Source organism: Elephantulus edwardii, unplaced genomic scaffold, assembly GCF_000299155.1.
Source record: "Elephantulus edwardii isolate Elephantulus edwardi_28Jun2011 unplaced genomic scaffold, EleEdw1.0 scaffold00255, whole genome shotgun sequence".
Lineage (NCBI taxonomy): Eukaryota > Metazoa > Chordata > Mammalia > Macroscelidea > Macroscelididae > Elephantulus > Elephantulus edwardii.
The window spans coordinates 3,914,472-3,937,075 of NW_006400005.1; the positions used below are offsets into that span (position 1 = coordinate 3,914,472).

The following is a 22,604-nucleotide window of genomic DNA, read 5'->3' on the forward strand; positions in this document are numbered from 1 at the left end:
TGGCGCAGGATAGAGCAGGGTTTAGAGCTGTTGTGCATAGGGTCGCTATGAGTCGGAAACGACTCGATGGCACATAACAACAACAACACAACTCTGATTACTAGGAAGCAATGAAAATTCTCCAGTGAACAACAAATATTGAGTTGACTATGTTTATTTCCTCTTTTTATCAGATTATTGCTCTACTGAACCTGGGAAAAGGGGTAGAAAAAAGTCTTGATTTTCGCAGAGCGTCAGAAGCAGTTTGTAGTATCCTTGAGAAAAGAAAGAAATACAGACTGTAAGACAATACTTCTGGGAGAATTTGTCCCTGGAAGGTTGATTCTAGAGATAGTCTCAAGATTTGTAAGAAAACTCGGATTTACAAGTATAGAACATGGAAAGCTTAATGGAATAGAAAGTTAGTTGTCCAGAAATAAACAAATCATAATTAATGTCATGAATATAACAAAAACAAATTTAAAGATTTCCCACAGTAAGGGTGATGAAATAGAGGTTTTGTTTAATTTTGAATCAATGGTATTATTTATGTTTATGAAAGGAATGCCATTTCAGGCTCATGAATAGTCCCATTTCACATAGTAGTAACTGAAAAACCATATATTACTTATGTTTATATTTACTTAGTATACAATGTAGTTATTAAAAAATCATGTGAGGCACCATGATGAGTGAAGGCTGGTGACTTCATCTTGCTTGGATCCATAGTCAACATACTGAAACCTATACTTGGGCCAGGAGTCAGTCATCAGAACAGAGCAAGGAAACACTGCGTGGTTCAAAATTGGTAAGGGTGTATGCCAGGGATGTGTCCTGTCTCCATACCTTTTCATCCTGTATGCAGAACAGATCAACCGGGAGGCTGGGCTCTATAAGGAGAAATGTGGCATCAGGATTTGTGGAAGATCTATCAACAATCTGCATTATGCAGATGACACAACCCTGCTTGCTGAAACTGAGGAGAACCTGAAGTGCTTGCTGCAGAGGGTCAAGGACTGCAGCCTCCAATATGGATTGAGGCTCAGTGTAAAGAACACAAAGATTCTCACCACTGCACCAATTGGCAACATCAGGATGGATGGTAAAGAGATTGAGATTGTTCACAGCTTTAGTTTGCTTGGTTTCCACAGTCAACACTCATGGCACCAGCAGCCAGGAAATTAAAAGACATATTGCAATGGCAAAGTCTGCTGTTAGGGACCTCTCTAAAGTACTGAAGAGCAATGGTGTCTCTCTGGAGACTAAGGTGCGTCTGATACAGGCCATGGTTTTTGCTGTCACATGTTATGCGTCAGAGATTTGGACAATGACTAGGGAAGATAGAAGGAGAATTGATGCATTTTAGTTTTGGTGTTGGAGAAGAGTTTTGAGGGTACCATGGACTGCTAAGATAACAGATTCATCTTCGAGAGGGTTAAACCGGGCTGCTCCTTGGAAGCCTGGATTCTGAGGCTTCGTCTGACATTCTTTGGTCATGTTGTAAGGAGAGACCTGTCCTTGGAGAAGGACATCATGCTTGGAATAGTGGAGGGCAGGCGCAGGAGGGAAAGGCCCTCTAGAAGATGGATTGATTCAGTGACTGGGTAATTGGGATGAGTGTGTCAGATACAATGAGTTTAGCACAGCTGTTGTATATAGGGTCACTATGAGTCGCAAGCGACTTGACAACACTTAACAACAAAAACAACAACATTACACTGATTATCTTTCTTGTGTTGAACCATCCTTGCATACCTTTTATGAATCTCGCTTGGTCATGGTGAATTTTTTTTTTTAAATGTATCACTGAATTCTATTGGCCAGGATTTTATTCAGGATTTTTGCATCTGTGTTCATGAAAGATATTTACCTGTAGTTTTCTGTTTTGGTGGTGTCTTTACCTGGATTTAGTATCAAGGATATGTTTGAGTCATAGAATGAGTCTAGGAGAATTCCATCTTTTTGTATTTTCTGAAATAGTTTATGTAGAATTGGTGACAGTACTTCTCTGAATGTTTGAGAAAATTCACTTGTGAAACTATCTGACCCAGGGCTTTAATTGGCTGGATGTTTGTTGTTTTCTTACCTTTTCAGTTTCTTCTTTTGTAATGGGTCTATTAAGGTGTTCAATTTCAGTTTGTGTCAGTACAGGTAGTTTGTGAATTTCTAAGTATTTGTCCTTTTCCCCTAGATTTTCATATTTGTTTGAGTATAATTTTTCATAATATTCCATTGTGAGCCTTTTTATTTTAGTTGGTTCTGTTGTGACATTGCCCATTTCATCTTCTATCCAGAATATTTGTGTCTTTTCTTTTTTTTTCCTTTGTTAGTTTTGCTAGTGGTTTGTCGATTTTATTGACCTTTTCAAAGAACCAACTCTTGTTTTTGTTGATGGTTTCAATTGTTTTTATGTTTTCTATTTCATTTATTTCCGTCCTAAATTTTATAATGTCAGTATTTGGGGGGGAGCGGTGGAAGGTTTTCTGCTGTTCTTTTTCAATTTATTGGAGAAGTTGGGTTAGAGAGTGAGTGGTTATTTTTTCTTGCCTTTTGATGTATTTGCTTATTGCTATAAATTGACTTCTGATTGCTGCTTTGGCTGTTTCCCAAAGGTTTTGGTAAGTGGTGTTTTCATTGTCATTTGTTTCAAGAAACTTTTTCATTTCATTTTTTATTTCTTCAGTACCCACTCAGATTCAAGCAAAGTGTTGTTCCACTTCCAATTGTATGGCTTTTTCCTCCTTTATCCTCTTGTTATTAATTTCTAATTTTGTAGCATTTTGGTCTGAGAAAATGTTTTGTATTATTTCTATGTTTTTTAATTTATTGATGCTTGCATTGTGACTTAAAATGTGATCTATTCTTGAGAATGTTCCATTCACATTGGAGAAAAAGTTATACTGTGCTTTTTGGGAGTGCATTAGCCTATAAATATCTATGAGATCAAGTTTGTTTATTGTGTGGTTTCATTCTTCAGCATCTTTATGGAGTTTCTTTCTGGTAGTTCTTTTTTTTCTTGACAGTGGTGTATTGAAGACTCCAACTACTATAGTGGTGTTGTCTCTTTCCTTTTTTACTTTTTTAATATTTATTTTGTATGTTTTAAAGCTCTATCATTTGATGCATAGATATTTATTATTGTTGTGTCCTCTTATTCAATTGAAACTTTAAGCATTTTGTAGTGACATTCCTTGTCCTTTGTGATGTTTTTTGCATTGAAATTTATTTTAACAGAGATTAATAATGCTACTCCTGTTTTTTCTGGTTGCCATTTGCTTGGTATATTTTTCCCCACCCTTTTATTTTTAGTCTTTGTCTTCACTTTTCAGATATGTCTCTTGTAGACAGCATATTGATGGGTTTTGTGTTTTTATCCCATCTGCTACTCTTTTTCTCTTCACTGGTGCATTTAAACCATTCACATTCAGTGTCATTATTGAGAGGCATGGTCTCATTGCTATCATTGTGTTGAGTTCTTTTTGGTGTTGTTGCTAGTTACTTTGGTCCGTCCTCATTTCCGTGGCACCTCTGTAAGAAGGACATCTCTCAATGTTTCCTGCAATACTGTTTTGTTTTTACAAACTCCCTCACATTCTGTTTTTCTGGGATTATCTTGATCTTTCCTTCATATTTGATGGACAATTTCACTGGGTACAATATTCTTGGTTGATAGTTGTGTTCTTCGAGTGTTTGATATATGTCCCTCCACTATCTTCTTGCTCACATTGTTTCTGCTGAGAAATCAGCACTTAATCTTATCTGCTCTCCATTATAGGTTACTCTTTGTTTCTTCCTAGCTGCTTTCAGAATTTCCTCCTCATCTTTGGTTCTGGCAAATTTAATTATTATATGCCTTGGTGTTTTTCTTTTGGGGTCTACTATATGGTGTTTGCTCAGCTTCTTGAATATACACTCTTCATTATGCCTCGGAAGTTTTCTTCTAGTAATTCTTCCACAATTTTTTCGGTGCCATTACATGCTTCTACCTGTTCTGGGATTCTGATGATGCACATGTTATTTCTCTTGATGGTAACCTACATTATTCTTAGGTTTTCATCTTTTTCTTTCCTTTTTGATTCTACTTTTTGCTCTAGCATATCAGTGGTGACAATTCTATCTTCTGTTTCACTGGTTCTGTGTTCAGTCTCTTTAACTCTGCTCATGTGTCCCTCCATCATGTTGACAGCTTCTGAGACATTAGACCTCATATTTTAGATCGTGATTTCATGGTTTCCCAGAGCCTCTACTGCTTCATTTGTTTTATCTGTATTGTCTTGGATTTTTTAAGCTCTTTCTGGTTTTTGCTTGCAGTATCCTGTAATTCTTCAGGTTTGTCTTTCACCCATTGAAAATATTCAGTCATTGTTCTTTTAAAATCTGTGTCAGAAAGCTCCATCAGACTTTCTGGCTTCAAGAAATCCATTGATACTGTGTCACTTTTTTTTTACTGGAGGGGGGGTTTGACATGTTGCTTTGCACTTGTGTAGGGTGTGAAGTAGCCTGCTTCTTACGTGACATTGCTGCAGTAGAATTTTTCAGTCATGAGGTGATGATAGGTTCTTGATCTGAAGTCACTGCTACATAAGAGGTTGTGGCAGTTATGCTGCCTATGTTTTTTCCTAAACTTCTGAACCAAGAAGAGTTTCTTTTCAGGGCCTGTGAAAGTGGCCTTTTCCGTCAGAGAATTGTTGGAGCTAAGTCATACCAAGGTACTCCAGAATAAAGGCAGTTAGTTGACTGGACACAAGGAGATGCAAGGCTGAGTGTGAGATGGTCATGGGTGGGGCAAGCACACACGCAGGTGTACACTGTGCAGACGTGTGTACAGATTCTCATTGGGTGGGCACATGTGGTGACCTCATTCAGATTCTAGCTGTCTGGGTGGGCACCAGCGAAGACCTCAGTCAGATTGCAGCTGTCCAGCTCACGCCTGGCAGGGCTAACTGTCCAAAGGGGCAGCGCAGGGACCTCACTCAAATTGCAGCTTTTTGGCTTATGCCCAGTGGGATTCATGTTCTGTGAGCGGTATTATTTTTTAAAAAAACTAAATGTTTAATTATAGCTAAGTCCTGCAGAGTTATAACTTTTGACTTCCTGGCAGGAACTTATAGTACAGATCATTTTCTGTTGTTTATTAAATGTCATTTTTTTTTCTTCAACTGTTGTACTGAGACAGATCTGAGTTCTGTTTTGAAGGATGCAATAATAATCTGAGGATACTTAAATAACAGTTACAGGTAGAGTGACTGATCTGGACATTGTTAATATGCAAAATACACAAAATGGTGTATTCATTATATTCTCTGTGAAGGCTGACAGCAATGTCTTGGTAAAATCAGCTTTTAGTATCTGAAGAACTGTCATAAAGCAAAAGAAGCACATGTTCTTTTTCTTACTCCTGAACCTGAACAAGGACTAGTGATAAGGAGATGACTCAGAGGCAAAAATATCTTCTACGAGAAAGAGCTGTTTGTAATTAGACAATGCTGCCTTATAATATTGACAGTTCTAGATGCTCGAAGAGAAGCTGCACAACCATCTATCAGTAATATTTAAGAGGAGTAGTTAAAAAAAATCTTTTTAACAAAGGGATTCCCTTATCCTGGACAAAAATCTGGCAGAGGATGGTCTAGGTCTGTGTTCAGTCAGTCCAGTGACTGCTCTGAGGAAATGTTCTCAAATTGAATACTAGTTCTCTTACCTTATTCTACGTAATTCACGTCAGTCATTCTCCTCTAACAAAACAAACTTCGGAAGCAGAAAATACTATTTTATATATCTCCTAATTTTTTTAACACCACATAGAAGAAAAAATACAACATTTTGCATTTTTTTAAAAAACCTCTTGGGTTATAATATTTATTGGCTTGACTCTTTGAAATATATAAAGCCCACTTGAAAAATAGAATCTTGCACTGTTTTTAATCAAATATTCCAAATAACTTTGAAAAATGCTAAAAATGTCATGTGTATATTTTTATTACTTTGCAATGAAAACTGAGCTTACTGTGGATTTAGTTAATGTGCAAAATGCAGTTCCTTCAAACAAGATCTCTATGCAGAAAGGACAAAGTACAATGTACAAAGTTTAGAGAGAAAGGTAAATTTAGGATGCCAGAAGGGAAAATGGTCCCTTTGATGATGAGGTTTTTATTTCATTGGTTGGCAAGTCTCCCAGGCAACTCCATATTGGCCAGCAGGTCTGGTCACTAATCTCAGCAAGAGTGTTTCAGTTATCATAATTCATGATACAATCACAAGATTTTTACATCAAATGTACTTAAGTGCATATTTTATCAAAGCAACCCTTAAAAATGTATGAAATGTCAGAGACACAGTTGAATAGCCTTTGGTGTTTATTTCTGAAAAATTGTTTTCCAAAGAGAAATCTATATCTGCTTCCTATTAGCATTTTTTATTTTAACCAGGACTGCCTTTAAGATCTTTTCCCACCCCCCAAGTGATTTTGAAAGAAATATAATTGGTTTGTTTGGAAGCTGCATCCACCAGAATTCTAGCAGAGTTGACCTTCCAGCTGAAAATGCATGGCTGCTTTAATCATTATTGAAGCTGATGCTGTCCATTTGACTACTGTCTCAGGTCCACCTCAGAGAGATACTTAAGCATCAGCTCCATTTCTCATTTCTTCATGTTTATGAGACTTGCATTGTTCATAACTATTTATGAGGCCCTGGGATTTGTATGTTTGAGTGGATAACAATGGTATAACATATCATGGGTACAAGGATAATTCAGTGATGTTGGTTACATTCTTTGAAGTGGGCAGCTATTCTCATTGGTTAATTAACTGCAATGTCTCACAAAACCATGACTCTAAACCTCCAGAACAAGAAACAAAATCCCATAAGGTTTTTACTATACTGCTTATCAGGAGCTACTCTTTATTTCCATTGTTATATCTATCACACAAGTGTTTCTAGTCCAATTTTTTACAAGTGTACAACTTACTGACACTGATTGAAATCATCAACTGTGCAATTTTACCTTAAATGTGGTTTTCCCTTCACTGTTAACACTCCCCTCTAACCTCCCTTCCATCTTTCGTAATCACTAATAATCTATATCATCTATACATTTGATTCTCTTCTCTTTTTATACAAGAGATTATACAGTATTTGCCCTTTGGTGGTTGACTTATTTCATTCAGCATATGGTTTTCAAGGTTATAATTGGCTAAGTTTAAGTAGACCGCCAGACATTTCTTATTAGCCATTCCTAATCTGCACGTTCCACTAAAACATGTGTTCCATGATATTCCTCTTGTTATTTGAAATACTAACATTATAGCATCTGCCGTCATGTTGTTGTTAGGTGCCATTGAATTGAGTATGACTCCTAGTGACCCTGTGAGCAAAAATCCTGTCTATCATTGTCCTATCTTGTGCCATTCTCATCATCTCTGACACACTTGAGCCTGTTGGTGCAGTCATTGTGATAATCTATCTTGTTGAAGGTCCTTCTCTCTTTCACTGACCACCACCACTTGCAAGCATGATGTTTCTTTCTAAGGAGTAGTCTCTTCTAGTGATATGCCTAAAGTATGTGAGCCAAAATAACACTATCCTTGCCACCAAAGAGTACTCTGGGCTTTGCTACTTGTTCTTTTATTTTTTTTATTTATTTCAATGAACATTTACAGAGATTTTGGATTTCCATTCATTCATTGTTGCACTTTTCTCCCCACCCACGCCCAGTTCACTCTCCTCCTTGAAAAGCAAAAAAACCTACTTCATTGCTATACAATCCCCCCCGCACTCCCCAACCTAACCCCAAGTATACTCCACTCTGCAACCCTCATTCCGAACTCATGATAATTATAATGTCCTAAAATATATTGCTTTTAAACTATTCTCTCCCTCATCAGCTTCAATGCAGTATACATAATTTAGCCAGTTTTTATCAGTCTTACTCCCACCCTGATGTCAGCCTCATTCTACTACAGTGGCTCCATGCAGTATTTGTCCTTTTGTGACGGAGATATTTCACTCAGCATAATGTCCTCCAGGGTCACTCATTTTGAGTAATATTGCATGAGCTCCTTGTTTTTCAATGCAGTGTGGTATTCCATTGTGTGAATATACCACAGCTTCTCTATCGATTTGTTTGTTGATGGGCACTTGGGTTGTTTCCAACTCCTTGCTATTATGATCAAAGTCGAGATAAATATGAATGTGCATATATCTGCTTGGATGGCGGTTATGGTCTCTTTAGGGTATATTCCCAGTAGTGGAATTGCTGAGTCAAATGGTATCTCTAGTTGCAACTTTTTGAGAAAGCACCACACCACTGTTTTTTTTTTCTTTAGTCTTTTTTTTTATTTTATTTTATGCTGATTTACTTACAAAGTTTGAATACACTGTTTTTCACACCGGATCATTCATGAGATGTTCAGTACTCTTCTCTACCACTGCAACTCAAAGACATTAAATTTTCTCCCATCACCTTTATTCATTGTTCATTTTGCAAATGCATTATTGTTAAGAGCTTTCAAGTTGAGTTTGGCTCATAGCAACTCTGTGAAAACAGATCTGAACTCTTTTCTGTCCTGTGACATCCCTACCATCTCTGATAGGCTTGAGCCCATTGCTGCAGTAAACATTTCAATCCACCTCATTGGAGATCTTCCTTTCTTTCACTGAACCTTGACCTTTCAAGGCATGACTATCCCTTTCCAAGGAATAGCCTCTCCTAGTAACATGTCCAAAATATTAGAGATGAAGCTTCACCATTCTTGTTATCAAGGTGCACTCTGGCTGCACGTTTTCTGAGATATATCTGTTTGTTTTTTTGATAGTCCATTCAATACTCTTCCCCAAAACCAAGCTCAAGGGCATTGACTCATTTCCTATCACCCTCATTCATGGTTTAGCTCTCAAAAATGTAACAAATAATTGAATAAGTCATAGCCTAAATCAGGAGCACCTTAATCTTCAAACTGACAACATTGATCTTAAGTATTTTGGAAATGTCCCTGACAACACTCTTGCCCAAAGCAGTGTCTCCTGATTTCCTGGCTGTTGGTACCAAAGGTATTGATTATGAATCCAAGCAAGATGAAATCATTAACAGCTTCAATCCTTTCTCCATATATCATGATGCTGCCTGTTGGCCTGTGTTGAGGATCTTGGTTTTCTTTATGTTAAGATGAAATCCATACATGACAGTTGTATTCTTGCTCTTCTTCAGCAAGTGATTCAAGTCCTCCTCACTTTCTGCAAGCAAGGTTGTATCATCTGCATAATGTAGTTTGTTCCTGGGTTTTCTTCCAATCCTAATTCTACATTCCTATTCATAGAGTCCACCTTCACAAGTTACTTGCTCAGCATACATTACTTGCTCAGATTGAATAGGTATACAAAAAGATATATCTTTGATGCAAACCATGCTGTGTTCCCTTCCTCCATTTGGGCAACAAGTTCTTGATCTAGGCATAGATTTCTAATGAGTACAATTAAGTGTTCTGGGAGTCCTTTTCTTCTTAATGTTAGCCATAATTTGTTATGATGCACAATGTCAAATGCCTTTGCATAGTCAATAAAACAAGTAAACATTCTTCTGGTATTCTTTGGTTTCAGTCAGGATCCATATGACATCTGCAGTGATATCCTTAGTGCTATGACCTCTTCTCAACCGAGCTGGAACTTGTGTAAGTTACCTGTCAATATACTGTTCTAGCCAGTTTTGGATGACCATCAGCAATATTTTCATTTCATGTCATACCATTGATATTGTTCTATAATATCTACATTTTATTGGGTTACCTTTCTTAAGAATAGGAACAAATATTTATTGGACAGTCAGCCAAACAAGTCTCCTCCAAATTTCCTGACACAGACTGATAAGCATGTCTAGGGCTGCATCTGTTAGTTGAAATGTGTCATTTGCTATTCCATAGATTCCTAGGACCATATTTTTTTTGCCAGTGCCTTCAGTGTGAATTGAACACCATCCTTCACTACCCTTGGCTCTTGTTCATATGGTTGTTGTTGTTGTTGTTATGTGCCATCGAGTTGTTTGCAACTCATAGCGACCCTATGTATAAGAGCCCTAAATGCCGTTCTATCCTTTGCCAACCTTGCTATCTCAAACACATTTATTCCCACCGCTCCACTCACAGAATCAATCCATCTCATCAAGGGTCTTCCTCTCCTGTGCCGTCCCTCCACTCTCCCAAACATGATGTCGCTTTCCAAGGACCAGTCCCTCCTTGCAACATGACCAAAGTATGTCAGACAAAGCTTCAGAATCCTTGACTACAGGGAACATTCTGGCTTCACCCTCTCCAGGACAAATCTGTTTGTTCATATGGTATTTCCTGAAATTTTTCAATGTCAGCAATTTTTGTTGTTGTTGTTGTTCAGTGATTCTGTGTATTTATTACCTCTTCTCTTGATACTTCCTAGATCATTCAGTATTTCTTCATAGCAGCTCTCAGGGTTATGACTTGAGCAAATGATTTAAAAGACCATGGCCTAAAATAAACATTCCTTAGTCTGCAAGCTGACATTATTGCTTCTTAGAAATTTGGTGAAAGCGACTTGCCCAATGCACTATATCTCTTGATCTCCTGACTGCTGGAACCAAGGTACTTGGTTTGTAGAACCAAATAAGATAAAATTGTTGACAATTTCTGTCTTGACTTCATCTATCATAAAGTTGCTTGTCCGTGCAATGGTGAGGATCATTGTCTTCTTTTTTTATTTTATTGTTTTGTGTGTGTACACTGTCAAATTAGATATGACTGGTACAAGAGGAGATCGCTCTTCCTTTTCCAGCAGAGCATCTGGTGGATTCCAACCGCATGCCTCTGGGATTGCAGAGCAGCTTCTTGCCACTAGGCCACCAAAGCTCCCTGCATTGTCGTCTTGATGTTGAGATGCAACCCATATTGAAGTCAGTGCTGTGTAATAAGCCAAAAGACTATAGTGGTGGAATTTTGAAGTGTTGTATTGCAATGTGCCCCTAAGTCAACTATGACTTCTAGTGACCCTATGAACAACAGATCTAAGCTTGCGCTATCCTACACTATCTTCATAATGAGATTTAATTGAGCCTGTTGTTGCACTGTGTTAATCCATTTTGTTGAGGGTCTTCAACGCTATAATCCTCCACCTTTCCCAGCGTGGTGCTTTTTTTCTGAGGACCAGCCCTTCCTGGCCATATACCTAAAATAAGTGAGATAAAGTTTCACCATTCTTGCCTCTTAGGAGCACCCTGGTTATACCTCCTCTGAGATGGATTTATTGGTCCTTTTAGCAGTCCATGGGAGATAACCGAAAACTTTTATCATCATCATCATCCCAAAATTAGCTTTCCTCTGGACTTTTTTATTGGAACAACTGCCAATAGCTACAGCCAAAAACCTCAGAGTCAGCTTTCACGTTTCAGCTACTGCCATTGCTGCCCAAGCTCTACTCGCCATCCTCTCCCCAGAGAGCATCTCTAATGTTAGTGCCTTACTTAAAAAAAAATCTTCACTGATTAACTATTATCTATATGCCAATCCAACCCTGAAGACCTCTCTCCAACATGACCCTGACTCCCAATTCTGCTGCCTGCCTCATCCTATCCTGCAATCAAATTTGGTAACTTAACGTTCCATGAAAACTGAGAGCAGATGTTTTGGCTCATTTATTTTCAAGTTCACTCCTTCTAGATTGTATTTCCCCAGACATTTCTCTTGTTTAAATCCTACATTTCAAAGTCCAATTCAGGTAATATATTTTTTAATATTTTCTTGATAGGCTCCCACTTCCACTAATTGAATAGATCCCCTTCTCACTTCCAGCCACTAAGCTTTTGTGTGGTTTTCTACCTTTCTTTCATTATGAGCCATTGTGAACCAGCTTGTTCACCCTACTCACTTCACCAATTTCTAAATTTCTAAAGAGCATAGATTGCTTTAATTTGTCCTTGTACCTCCTGTAGTGTTCAGCATAGCACTTTCACAATGAAAACTCAAGATGTGGTTTCAACTAAATTTAAATAATTCCTGTGCAAAAAATAAATCTGTAGGCATGACCTGCTTTCCACTTCACATGTATTGCATGTGGTGAGCTAGTTCATGGGTTCTAATAATTCTGTTCTTCCATCTGCCCTGTCTCCACCCTGTCTATTAGACTAGCATTTCCTATTTCTGCAGCTAGTACCCTAACTATTGCTGGGCTCTCAGGTCTCATCAGGTCAGCACTTCCTCCAGAAACCTTTCTTAACACCAAGACTGATTTCATGGGCATGCAACTTTGTTTCATGCTCTGCTGTTACTTTCTTGAAACTCTTAATAGGTTTTATGCAATAGAGTCTGTGTTTTCATTTTATGCTGGACCCTGGGAATCACCAACCAGTTTCAGTTAACATTTATTTTTCTTCTTGTGTTTTGCATATCTTTATAATAACCACACAGCAGTTTGATATTTTCACTTACCTTTGTGTAGTTCTCTGTATGCTTCAGCAGAACTTGAACCCTGTGAGGACAAAATAATATAAATTTAAAAAAATAGTTAGTTTTGTTAACTATTATATTCCTGTGGCTCAGGCTAGCATTATTATATATTTAATCAGTGTTTGGAACCTCTGGTGGCCTAGTGGCAAGAAGCTGTGCTGCAATCCTGAAGGTACACGGATGGAGGCCACCAGCTGCTCCATGGGAGGGGAATGGGCAATCTCTTCCTATGCAAGTAACTGTCTCTGAAAACCCACTGGAGGATTAGCTATGGGTCAGTTCTGACTCAATGGTACACAACAACAACAACAACAACAAATAGTATTTGATAGTTCTATAAAAGGATGAACAATTGAATAGGTAAATTAATGAAGAAATGAATGACTGTATGAATTTGCTTATCAGTCGGCCTTTGGGCAGTCCAAATAGCAGAGGGATTTCTACATGCAAGCTTGTGTCTTATGGGTCGCTCTGCTCCCCCTGTAGAAATAAGAGGATGTACAAAATTTTTTCTTATATAAAATCAGGGTGAGATTATTGCCAATAAGAAAACAGGCAATGAAGTGGCATGAAAAAATATTAAGCAACATCAAATATTTATGAAGAAGAAACCAGGCTGTAATTCATGATATATATATACAAACATAATATTATAAAGCTATTATTGGGATGATCTTAAGAAGATGTCTTAATCATAAATTAATCCCCTGCTGGCTTTTCCTAATGTTTTGGGGTTTGGGGGTGGTGGTGTTGTATTGTTGGTTTGTTTATTTTTTATTGTGGGTTGTTTTGTGTTGGGAATTTTGTGGTTTGGTTTTTTTTTTCAGTAACCTAGAACTGAGGAGCATATTTCAATATTGACCCTTGGGAAGATATCTGTCACTGCCCACATTTGATACCACCAAATCCTCCCAACTACCCTAGTCATCTCTGAATTTTGTCTTCTAATTAGTAGTGTAGGGATCACAGAGGTGCCCTAGAATTTGATCTCTAGTTAAAATTTCCTTTCCCTTCAGGCCAGTTTGGAATATAATCCAAAGTATCTTGACTCTCAAATTCCTGACTCAAAAGCATGATGACCAGTCATTAACATCACATGCAAGTTCTTTTCACTAATAGATTTCTTGCCTTTAATTGTTTCTGTTGAACATGACAACTACTTCCTTCTCTGTAAGATGATAGAACAGTATCTGCAGAGACTTGGTGAGACAAGAGTGTTGAGCTGTAAGCTCATCAGTGTGTATCTCTCGAGTAACACTGTGTGGAAGCTTAGATGACAGTTTATGAAGGCGTCCCCCTTTTTTTTACACAATCTTGAATAAGTTACTAAATGTTTCTAATTCTCAGTTTCCACATCCTATAGCATTGAAATAATGATACTTTGGCACTCTGTTTCCATAAAGATCACAGCCTTTGAAACTGGTCACTTTACTCTGTTCTGTAGGGTGGCTATGAATCAAAATCAACTCCATGATATGAATAGTGCATGTCAAAGGGGCTTATCATGAGTCTATGTTGAGATATATATAAAGAAATAGAAATACCTGGGTGGCACTTATGGTTTCTTTAGGGTATATTCCCAGTAGAGGAATGCTGGGTCAAATGGTATTTCTATTTTCTACTATTTTTTATTATTATTTTTGTGTGAGTGTACCATCAAATCAGATCTGATGGTACAGGAGGAGATTGTCCCTCCTTCCCCGGCAGAGCATCTGGAGGATTCGAACTGTGCGCCTCTGGGATTGTAGTTGGCAGCTCCTTGCCACTAGGCTACCAGAGCTCCATGTCTATTTTCTACTTTTTGAGAAAGTGCCATACAGACTTCCATAATGGTTGCACCATTTTACACTCCCACCAACAGTGAATAAGGGAGATATATGCACACCCATGTTTATTGCGGCTTTGTTCACAATAGCAAAGAGTTGGAAACAAGTGTCCATCAACAAATGAATGGATAGAGAAGCTGCGCTCTATTCACACAATGGAATACTACACTGCATTGAAAAACAAGGAACTCATGCAATATTATTCAAAATGGGTTACCCTGGAGGACATTATGCTGAGTGAAATATCTCGGTCACAAAGGACAAATACTGCTTAGTGCCACTCTTTAAGAACGACACTGACATCAGGGTTGGGGTGAGACTGAGGAAAAAATTGGCTAAATTGTGTATACTGCATTGAAACAGATGAGAGAGAGAACAATTTAAAAGTGATATATGATTGGGTACTATGATTATGACAAGAGTCCAGAATGAAGGCAGCATAGTGGAGTGTACTTGGCCATGGGGGGGAGGATTGAAAGAATTTTTCTTTTATTTTTCAAAGAGAAGAGCAAACTGGGGGGAAGGGATGGGCAGGGAGAAAAATGCAACAATGAATAAATGAATGGAAATCCAAAATCTCTGTAAATGTTCATTAAAATTAATAAAATAAAATTAAAAAAAAGAAATCAAAGTACATTATATCAGCTAGCTTTTTTTCTCCAAAAGGCTAATAATATAAACTATCTGGGGGTTTGCAGTTTATACTATCTGCTATAGTTACTCAGCTTTGCAGTTACAGTATGAAGGCCACCATAGATAATATATATTCAAGGGAGCTCTGGTGGTCTAATGGCAAGAAGCTGAGCTGCCATCCTGAAGGCATACAGTTTGAGGCCACCAGCTGCTCTAGGGGAGAAGAATGAACAGTCTCCTCCTGTAATATTAATAGCCCCTGAAAACTCATGTGCTGACCCTAACCTACCCTAAGGCACACAACAATGACTATAATAAGTATTTTGTGTTCCAATAAAGCTTTGTTTACAAAAACAAGCATTGAGATCCTTATTTGCCCCCCAGAGCATAATTTAACAACTCCTGTTCTGGCTGCTCTCAGTCAAGGACAGTAGAAAGACTTGTTCAGTCAGATCAAGCAAAGAAGACGCTATCTTGGCAAACATGGTTACTGAGAAGTGTTACTAGAAAGCTCCCCACAGATTACTAAAGGTGAAAATCACTGTCTGCAGTGTCTATAGAGCAAAGAAATCAGGGTTTTCCTTTTTCTGTTTTTCACTCTTGCTTTTCAGGAAGTGAGAAACGAAGAAACAAAGCTTTCTTTTTTTACTGGACTTTTTTCCTTCAGGAACTTGCCACCCTCTCTGGGTCCCAGAAGTTCTCTATTTCTAGGAATAATAATGTTTTTAGATAATTGGTAGAAAATGTCTGCTTAGACTTCCACTTCCTATCATGATTATAACAACAGATAGGGGGCTACAGGTCATTTATCTGAGAGTTTGGCATTAAGGAAGTAGAGAGTTCATGAGTAGCAGAGGAAATCATTCCTTTCCTTTCCTGCTCTTATTATCATTACAAAGGAATGACAACTCAGAATCCATGAAAAATATCAGAGTGGCAATAAGCCAGTGCCTCAATAACAGCTACTTTGAACACTTGACAGTTTACCAAAGCTTTGAAGCATCCAGTGGATTTGCTTCTTTGAAAGAAAGGTGGCTGTCAGCACGTGCAACAACAGACATTCTGGGTCTTTCTCAGAATTCCTGCTTGGGAAGGAAGTTAGTTAGAAAATCCAGAATTCTTAGACTCGACTATTTAAATATCCCACATATACATAGTACACATATGCACAAATCTGACATGCGGCCTTTCCTTCACCAATACATTTTCAAAAGAGCTTTATATTTGCACTCTATGTTTTATTGTTTTTTTTATATTTCAAATGTCAGTCCCTCCTAATACTTTAACATAGTCTGTGCTAATTCAAAAGGGTTTGGTACTTTATTAGAAATAAGAATTCTACATTCTTACCACATTTCTCTTGTTTGTCTCTTTTACAGTTTTCTCCTCGTCTTTGGTTGCTTGATTTTGTCAGTGTTTTCTACCATCCCTGAGCACACAAAACTGGCATCAAGTTGCCTCTTGATTCTGGTAAGTAAAACAGATGTGAAAGGTTCTACATAATGTTTGGGGTTTTTTTTTTAAAGCAAGAACTGTGGGAAGTGTTTGTGTTATGTATTTTGTACCATAAAAAAATTGAAGCTATAAAAAAGAGAGCTACTGTGCAGTTTAAAAGTTTCAAAGATCACTGAAATTTGCCTATATTTTTACCATTTATCATAACTCAGGCGTGCATACAAACAATTAAGATTGCTCTCACAGAGCAGCATCTTGTACTATGTATACATTAGGACTGGAAGGTCATACTTGGAAAAAGCTTTATTTAATATTTATCTCTGCTAATAAATTTTAAGTAGAATCAGTAGTCATGAGATCTCTCATATTGCTTAAGGTTGTGGGGTAGGGAACATTTTCCAATAGCTACACTTTGGCAGTAGCTAAGTATAATTGGCCAAGAACTGTAAGAATGTAACATCTCATAGGAAAACAGAAGACTCCTTCATGCTCTTTTCAGCCAACAGAGTACATTGTGAGTTTTGCTGCTAATGCAGCTACCTGGTGAGAAATTTCTGCATTTGTTCGGTTTCCATTGTGCTGTCAATCCCCAACCACAAAGAATTGTACAACTCACTTTAAAATGGAAAAAGACCCCAAGATATTTTAGTCCGAATTATTCTAGGCCTTTTAAGAGCTCATTTGTTCTATTACAACTAAACTATAGCACTGTATACTCAAATCACATCTGATTGAAACTTTGGTTCATTTTGACCCATTCATTTAGTCCAAAAATAGCATACTTGATGGCCTTGGGATTGTCTGAATATAAATGAGAACAAGACAATCTTTCTGTAAAACTTAGAACACTACAGAGGGAGGAGAAAGAGAAGATATGGATGGGTTAAGGGTCTGATAACTAGAAATTGGTTGCATATCACAAAAAAGAATTTATTTTTAAGATTCTTTTTCTCTTGGAGGTAGAAACTGAATGATCCTAACTTATAGAACCCAAGAGGAAAGCAGATGCTTTCCCCACAATGCTCTCAGATGGTTAGCTTATACTTGAGCCTGTGCATAAGGTTGCCAAGACATCATTAAGTCTTGAAAGGGAGAAATTATTTTTAAGCTGGGATTTGTTTCCATTCAAATTGTGTTCGGCAGTATTTTGCTAATGTTAAGATTACTGTTTCAAAACTCAAGAGAGACACTAGACAGACGGAAGAGCACATGGGATTTGTTCCATTTATAAAGTTTCCGTTTGTGTAGCAAGTAGGCTCATCCATCTTTTTGATAACAATATAAGATGTGATCTGAAAGTCTAAAGCACAGCTGGCTTTTAGGTTCACTAAGAAAATTATAACCTGGAATTTTAAATTGAAAATGTAAATCTGATTTTCAGACTTGGAAACATGAAATACTGAGCCTACTGCATGACCATGTTATAAATTAGAATAAACCAATCATTAAGACTCCAAGGAAAGATTTACTTCATAACCAAGTAAAAAAAAAAATCCTAAATGTATGATTTGCACTCTTCAAATCTGCATATGATAAATTCAGTTATTGCTAATAAGTTTCTAAATTGTCCAAAGAAGCCCATGTAATTACAAATCCCAAAAACGGTTAATATCTCAATTTTTAAAAATCTTTGGAGCAGTGGTAAATTGATCAGAGTTTAGTAAATAGAGTGCATTTAGGTATATAATACATATGGAGATTGTCTTGTATTCCCAGGCCCTTAATGCCATTGAATTTGGCAAAAATAGAAATAACACTTGTCTATGCAAATGAGATTCTTGTCTTAAGCAATTCAGACAGTGCTCTGGATAGAAATCCTCAGAAAGGTATTTCTATATGGCTTTTCATTTGCCAGAGGATTTGTTTATCCACCTGTTTTTGTGTGATAGTGATAGGTTATTAAAATGTGATTTACACCTAAAGCATGTTCATAAAACCTACCTGGAAATACATGGGGTAAAATTTACTGATGTTATTCTCCTTCACCAATATTTTATTTTCTGCAAACACTGTGTTTTATTTAGAGATAGGCAAGATTTGCCTTTTTTGCCTTTAATGGAAATAAATGAGAACAATAATGTTGAATTAATATGTATAATAATAATGCTAAAAATTGGCATTTCAGTAATAAATTTGTAAAACACAAATAATTTAATTATTTTTCAATTAATTGACTTAAAAAAAAAAACCCAAAACCAAAAGCCAACAAGCCAACAAAGTAATATCAAACCTACTGCTGTCAAGTTGATCCTAACATCTACCCAACCATAAAAGACAGGTTGAATTGTCCCAAAGAATTTCCAAAGCTGTAAATCATTATGGATGTAGACTTCCACATCTTCCTTCAGAGGAGGACCTGGTGACTTTGAACAACCACATTTAGCATACCTCGATTAGCAACCATGTGTTTTAACCACAGTGCCACCAGGGCTCCTTACATTATTATTATAAAATTTTAAAGTTATTGTAGCATAACTATTCAGTCAATTTCCGAGTATTAGAAAAAGCCTTGAGAAATATTGGCATGCTTAATTATTTAGCAAATTTCTTACCACATTTTAATGTGTATGTTTGAACTGTTTAATCTGATTTCAAAGTCTGTCTAGCTTCGGAACAGCTAATCAAACAGAATTCATAGACCACGACTCTTGAATGGCAGAGTTCCCAAGATGCAGCATATCTAAAGGATTAATATCTATGTCATCATGGAAAATAATTTTAAGATGTTTGTTAAAAATTATAACAAAATCACTTTCATACACTTTTACTTATAGGTACGAACCACAGAGGTCAATTTTGAAGAATTATGTATAAGTGATTGATCACAACTTTTTTCTCAAATATCCCATTGTTTTAACATTTTTAAATATGTTCAGTGATTTACCCATATTATGTCTGTGCAAATAAAAGGCATCCACACTAGAGGTAAACCTGGCCCCTGAACAAACTTTCTAGTGTCCTCTATGACACTGAATCTTTCCCACCAAATTGGTTCCTTAAAGACACAAACATGGTAGGTACATGCCATTGCTTAGCGTTGAGTCTTACCTCCAGAGAGCCCCATGGAGTTTAACCCTCTCAATTCCACATTCCAAAGGGGACTCATGTTGAATTCTCATGTATAATTGTACTGTCAATGCTACTTGTTAACCTGTAACTTCAGGGGTTTGTTGCAAGCAAGCTAAAGTCCATGTTAATTTGCTTTCTTAGTCTTCTCAGTTCTGTGAACTGTGGTTTTATGTTATACACTATATATCCTTATTTTGCATCACAGTGGCAGTGGAGGATGGGCTTAAGAGTCTGTAGCCAAGCATTCTGAGTTCAAATTTCACTTTTATTACTTTCCACCTGTATGTCTTTGGGAAATCACTTAACTTCTCTATACTTTAATTTTCTCATCTGTTAAAACTGGATAATAATATGTCCTGCTTCCTAATGTTATTGTAGAGACTAAATGACATCAAGTGGCTGTAACTCAGTCTAGCCAAGAGAAAGCTTTAAGAAATCTAGATAATATAATGATCAGTTGTTCTTCCATATATACTCGCTCTCTCATTGCTGCTCTCAATCCAGAATGACACTCCATTGGGTTTCCAATCACAACTGAATCTCTTGAGGAAGTGCTCATGAATTCAAACCAATGAAGAGTTGTGGCATTTCAGCTACAAGTGCCATTCCCTACAGACTACACCACCAACTCCCTCTACCATATACATTGAAGAACTAACAAAGACACAAATACAAGTGAACTATGGAATATTTTTAAATTATGGATTTAAGAAAATATTATGTTTTTCTGATAGGAAAATATTTTTTCTTAAATAATTTTCAAGATTTATTTCTTTTCTTTTGTTGCACATTTTCTTCGCCTGTCTCCTGCCCCTGCCCCAGCCCACCCAGCAATGTACCCTTAGTTACAAATTTTTTTGTTGTTGTAATACATATAAAACCATCTGCAGAAAACTTAAGACCCACACCTCACACTGTTCGCAAAACAAACTCAAGGTGGATCAAGGCCTTAGAAGTAAAATAAATGACTATAAACTTCATCAGAGAAAGGCTAAGAACTCTAGAAGCCCTATTCCACAGTACAAATGGTCTTCTACGCATAATGAAAAACTCACAACCAGGAGAGAATAAAATAGATGGATGGGACTGCTAAGAATCAAATCCCTAGGCACATCAAAAAGCTTTTACAACAGGGTTAGAAGAAAACCCATAGACTGGGGAAAAGTATTTGACAATGATATATCTGATTAAGGACTTATATCTAAAATTTGTATAATATTCCAGCACCTCAACAAGAAAAAGGTAAACAATTCAATCACAAAATTGTCGCAGGATATGAATAGACACTTCACCAAAAAAGACGTTTAGATGGCAAACAAACAAATGAAGAGAGGTTCAGAATCCTTGGCCATAAGAAATAAAAATCAAAACAACAATGTCACCCCAGCAATTCTAGCAAAGTTCAACAATAAAACAAACAACAAATACTGGAGAGGTTGTGGAAAAAATGGAACTCTTATTCAATGCTGGTGGTCGTGTGAAATGGTACAGTCACTACAGGAGCTATCTGGCACTTTTTCAAAAAGTTGGAAATAGATAGACTATTTAACACAGCAATTGCACTATTGGAAATGTACCCTAAAGAAACCAGATCCACGACTTAAACAGATGTATGCGCTTCAGTGTTTATTGCTGCATTATTAACAATAGCAAAAAGATGGCAGCAACCTAAATGCCCAACAAACTAATAAACAGAAAAACTATGATACATTTACACAATAGAATATTATGCCACATTGAAAAACAATGAACATTTTTAATAAAGAAAAATGTTTTAACTGGTTTTCTCACCACAATCAATTAATTGGTAATTAATGCAGCTTTCTGTACATATTCATCTTATTAAAAGATGAATCAGTGGTGCACAGTTTGCATGTGACATGTGTTCACAATAACTCCTTATTGCTGGTAACTAATGAAACTATGTTGTTATAGTTTTGTGGCAATTGTATATGATGGCAATGTTCCTGACTTAATCAGCTCTTCTTTCAATGTCTACATCTGCTGACATTGGAGCAATGAGAAGAGAGAATCTGGGTCTCAAAGACTTGCTTGCCCCGTATTCACTTTGTTGTTGTTGTTGTTGTGTACCACAGAGTCAGAAATGACTCATAGCTGACCCTCCAGCAGGTTTTCAGAGGCAGTTAATTGCACAGAAGGAGATTGTCAATCTTCCTCCTGCAGAGCAGCTGATGGCCTCAAACCATGTTTATTCGGGTGTGCAACACAGCTCAAAGACATGATATTGAAATTGCCTAGCCAAGAGAGCTTTTCCACCACCTGTGGGACCAGAGGACTTCAGGTTAGTTGCCCCCCTCATCCCTGGAGAGGTGAGCTCCCCTACCAGGTAAGACTTCCCACCAGCAAGAGGACCAAAGATGACTTTAGGTACAGTGAATTGCCCACACTTCCCCTGGAGCTCCTAAACCAGGGCAAGTATTCTCTCACGTTCAGAGACCAGAGAGCTCTTCAGGCGGGATGTGTTGTTGGAGCATAAGCTCCCCAGCCAAGGGCACCAGGCCAAGACTTGTGGTGATCTCAGGCAAGAAAAACTCTATCACAGTAAAGACATAGAAGAAGCAGAAAGTGGAATTTCTGATTGAACTTGATGGCTTAGAATTCCAAAGAACAAGGATTCAATATTCTCAGTGGGTGAAAGAAAAAGTCGGAGAATTTGAGGAATCTACAAGCAAAACCCGGAGGAACTTCAAACAGACAAACAATGCAAGACAAAATAAAACAAACAAACAAACAAAACAAAACAGTAAATCATGAGAAAATATAGGAAAAAAAAAAAACAAAACCTGCAAACCAGACTAGTAAGCCATATTCTATTTTATGGAAAATTTCAGTCTCTTTCAAGATGTTGACAGATGAGCAGATCTGAAAAGATGGAACATAAAATCAATGAAAAAAGACACAATTCTCAGCACTGATGTACTAGAACAAAAAGAATCAAAAAGGAAAGAAAATTAGCAAAGCCTAAGCATAATGTGGGACAATTTCAAAAGGAATAACTTGTATAATAGGTATTTCATTTTTTTTTCTTATTTCAGTGTGTGTTTGTTTGTTTGTTTGTTTCTATATTTTATTAATTTTCATAAACATTTACAGAGATTTTGGGTTTCCATTCATTCATTGTTGCACTATCCTCTCTACCCTCCTCCCAGTTTGTTCTT

At 37.1% G+C, this 22,604-nt stretch overlaps 1 protein-coding gene across 5 annotated transcripts in view; it reads left to right on the top strand.

Annotated features, from left to right (window-relative positions):
- The window catches only part of KCNQ5 (potassium voltage-gated channel, KQT-like subfamily, member 5), a 997,522-nt gene that overhangs the window by 605,412 nt on the left and 369,506 nt on the right, over nucleotides 1-22,604 (top strand). For all 5 annotated transcript variants that reach the window (XM_006899395.1, XM_006899397.1, XM_006899399.1 and 2 more), the window contains exon 2: nucleotides 16,281-16,371. In XM_006899395.1, coding sequence (XP_006899457.1) covers nucleotides 16,281-16,371 — 91 coding nt within the window. The remainder of the gene's footprint in view (nucleotides 1-16,280; nucleotides 16,372-22,604) is intronic.